The sequence below is a fragment of the Echinops telfairi genome, unplaced genomic scaffold (genome assembly GCF_000313985.2).
Source record: "Echinops telfairi isolate 266 unplaced genomic scaffold, ASM31398v2 ScPeMD7_41;HRSCAF=154, whole genome shotgun sequence".
In the NCBI taxonomy this organism is placed as follows: domain Eukaryota; kingdom Metazoa; phylum Chordata; class Mammalia; order Afrosoricida; family Tenrecidae; genus Echinops; species Echinops telfairi.
Window position 1 is genome coordinate 2623270 of NW_022103939.1, and position 3884 is coordinate 2627153.

Genomic DNA, 3884 nt, shown 5'->3' on the forward strand with positions numbered 1-3884 from the left:
CATTTTTTATCTCTCTCACAGGAATTCAAATCCACAACTCATTAACCAAGGGAATCCTATTGGATTTCCCTTAGAATCATTAATCTCTAGCATAATATCTATAATATTGTAGGCATCTGATAACATTTGTTGAATTAGATAACTAAGTAAAAGGTAGAGGTAGTATAAAACAATATTGCTGTCAAAGATAGAACAACTGAGTGTTCAGACATTACGTGTCTGAACTTCTTGAATAACTGTGGCAATGCATCTAAAAATTTTCACTTTTTATCTCTCATCACATTCATAAAGAATATAGGAATAAGAATATATTAAAGACAAATTTTAGATACTTTTTTTCCAAAATGATTGAGAAATTAATAACAAAGAAATATATCATATTAGCAACTTGTCTTCTGAGCATCTGAACAGATACTCAGAACAAGTACTTTGGGTGCATTTAATTTAAATGTAAAAGATGCATAATTCAATAATTTTTTAATGATTTTATTGGCGTCTCCTAAAGTTCTTGTCATAATCCACACATACATCTATGTCAAACACATTTGTACAAATGTTTACATCATCATTTTGAAGACATATTCTTTCTACTAGATCCCTTAGGATCAGCTCCTCATTTCTTTCTTCTCTGCCCCACCCGCCCTCCCTCATGAACCCTTGATAATTTATAAATTTTTATTTAGTTCACGTCTTATACTGACTGCTGTCTCCCTTCAATGACGTTTCGGTTGTTTGTCCCCCTGGGGAGGGGGTGGGAGGTTATAAGTAATTATTCCCTATTTCTCCCCACCCCCACCATCTTCCTACACTCCTGATATCACTACTCTCATTATTGGTCCTGAGGGGTTTATCTGTCCTGGATTCTCCGTGTTGTGAGCTCTTATCTGTACCACTGTACATGATATAGTCTAGCTGCATTTGTAAAGTAGAATTGGGGTCACAACAGTGGAGGGGAGGAAGCATTAAAAAATTAGAGGAAATTGTTTGATTTGTAGGTGTTGTACTGCACACTGACTTATTTGACTCTTTCTTGTAACCCTTTGTGAGGGGCTGTCCAATTATGTAAAGATGGACTTTTGGTTTTCACTGTGGCCTCCCATGCATTCACATTGATACGATTTTTTGTTCTGGGACTTTGATGCCTGATACCTGATCCCATAGACACCTCATGATCACACAGGCCGGTGTACTTCTTCCATGTGGGCTTTGTTGCTTCTCAGCTGGATGGCTGCTTGTTTATCTTCAAACCTATAAGACCTTTTGATAGCCAGGCACCATCATCTTTCTTTACCACATCTGCTTATACACCCTTTCGGTCTTCAGCAATCGTGTTGGGAAGGTGAGCATCAGAGAATGCCAGGTTATTAGATCAAAGTGTTCTTGCATTGAGGGAGAGTCATGAATATTTTTGATGAAGAATTCTTGGAGGAAGAAACTTAACCAGGAACTAAAAATGGAAGAGGAGACTGAAAAAGAAAAGTGTGTATTTATGATGTTGCTACCTTGTTCTATATTCCTCACATATCACACAGGGAGGATCCACAATATACTTGCAGAGTAATCATTAGTTATGTTGATGTGGAAATCAGATTTGATGCTGATACATTTCAAGAACTAATTAAATAGAAAACCCAATCATCTCAGATAATGTATAGGATTTTTATGATTCTATTGACAGATTATTATTATTGCTGAAAGAAGTTGAGAACATATTAATGAGCTTAGACATTAAACACTGAATATTTTCACAACATGACTGCGTATCTGTCTTGTCTTTAAACCATAAACAAGTGGATTAAGAAATGGAGGGACCAGCAAGTAAACGCTAGAAAAGAGAATGTGAATATAAGGGGGGATATGAGAACCAAACCTATGTGTAAAGAAGGAAAAGAAGCCTAGGAGATAGAACTGGAGGAAGACACAAACGTGAGTGATACAAGTATCAAATGCTTTAAACCTAGCCTCCTTCTGAGGCAAACGTAAAACGGTGGTCAATATCTGGATGTAGGACAAGGAAATGAATATGATGTCAAATCCTGCAACTGTAAAGGCCACAAATAAACCAGAGATCTTGTTGATCCAAATACTTCCTGCAGCAAGTTTCACAATCGCCATATGCTCACAGTAGGAGTGCGAGATGATTGTTGTATGATAAAATTTGAGCCGACTCTTTATCAGTATTATGCAAGGAGTTACAAGGGCAGCAGCCCTGAGAGTTACTGCAGTACCTATTCGGATGACTAGCTGGAAGGTTAAGATGGTGGCATGCCTCAGAGGGTAACAGATGGCGATGTAACGATCAAAAGCCATAGCAAGCAGGATGCCTGACTCAATGCACTGAAAAGTGTGTATAAACCACATTTGAAGCAAGCAAGAGTCAAAATAAATTTCTGGCATATGAAACCAGAACACTCCAAGCATCTTGGGCATAATGCTAGTAGCAAGTCCAATATCCGTGGTTCCGAGCATGGCTAGGAAGATGTACATAGGCTCATGGAGGCTGTGTTCTGATTGTATGACGGCCAGCAGCAAGAAGTTTCCGATCATTGCAATGAGGTACATGGCAAAGAACGGGATCCCAATCCAGCACTGCACAGACTCCAGCCCTGGGATCCCTACTAGTGTCAACACAGAGGGCATGAAGACAGTGGAATTGGAAAAGAGCATGATATCTGTGGGTCTTCTGATGCAGACAAAGATGTCTTTTACTCAGTTCAGCTCTGCCTCTTCAATTTTCACTCTTGGTCATCAATCTGTGTATTTGTTTTTATTTTGGTAGATCTCTGTGATCATATTATCCTTCTCACAAATATTGTTGAGAGGAAAAGTCTAATTCATATGTACACATCACTTCAAAGAAAACACCCACCAGCACCACGTCACAATAATATTCAGGTTACATGGCAAGCAGACTGTATTTATAGTCAGTAAAACCACCTGCTTAAGACATCACCTGCTGGCTTTTCTGTGACTTCCCTCTAAGACCTGTTGACCAAAAATTAGATGTTTTCTAATTGGGAACTGAATTTTAATCAGATTGATCAATCTCTGCAATACCTACATTTCTGCTCTTCTCTAGCAATCTATTGATCCAAATCCCCTTTAACTGAGAAATGTCAATTTGGACCAGTAAATACAAAGATACCAGCAAATTAATATATGAAGCAAAATATATTTATGTAAGGAGCATCATCGGAATTTGGCTCTACTGATGGAGACTTGAGGAAAAAATAATTCAAGTTTAGGTTACGCTGACTTTTCCTTGTCAAAGCTCTCTGCTGTTTTCAGATATTTAGTCAAGTTGCTTTTCCTTTTGCTAACAGTTCCAACAGCTAAAATTCTTACATTTAGCTGTGAGCTAAAAATAGCAGAGTAACCAGTTGAAATTCAAGATAGGTTGCAGATTTCTTAGAGGAAGGAACTCCTTGGAGGCAAGAGACTGACCATTAGCAATGTACAGAAATAAAGATTCATTCCTAGAACACAAACAACACAAAAACAATAACAACACTTACGGACAGCTAGTCAACTCTCCCTCACAGTGACTTCATATAAGCTCCAGTAAGTATAAATCTTCATATGTGCAGACATCTTCATCTTTCTCTTTCAAAGCAACAATTGTTTTTTAGCTGGCAGCCTTATTGTTTACAGCTCAATGTCTAAACAAAGGAGATAGAAAAATGGAAGAATGAGCAACTAAGCCATATAAATACCCTTGTCTTCACTTCCATCTGTCAAAATATTTGGCCATTTGGGTTCATTGATTCTAACTGAAATATAGGTATTTATAAAAATTTGAAACAGACTTTGAACTAATATATAAACATCTATTAAATTACAATCAATGATTAATAGACTACGTTAAAGCTTCCCAGAAGAACTAG

The 3884-nt window shown here is 37.5% G+C and overlaps 1 protein-coding gene across 1 annotated transcript; it reads right to left on the minus strand.

The window, feature by feature from the left end:
* Positions 1 to 204: 204 nt before the first annotated feature.
* Positions 205 to 2667, minus strand: LOC101655015 (olfactory receptor 52A1-like). Its single transcript, XM_004717506.2, has 3 exons — positions 1735 to 2667; positions 1016 to 1029; positions 205 to 250 (listed from the first exon to the last, which is right to left on the minus strand). Exons 1-3 carry the CDS (start codon positions 2665 to 2667, stop codon positions 205 to 207), a joined length of 993 nt encoding a protein of 330 aa, XP_004717563.2.
* Between the last annotated feature and the right edge of the window lie 1217 nt (positions 2668 to 3884).

Bases quoted from the DNA above. Each gene is read 5' to 3' on its own strand.
- LOC101655015 (XM_004717506.2), bottom strand. From the start codon at position 2,667: ATGCTCTTTTCCAATTCCACTGTCTTCATGCCCTCTGTGTTGACACTA.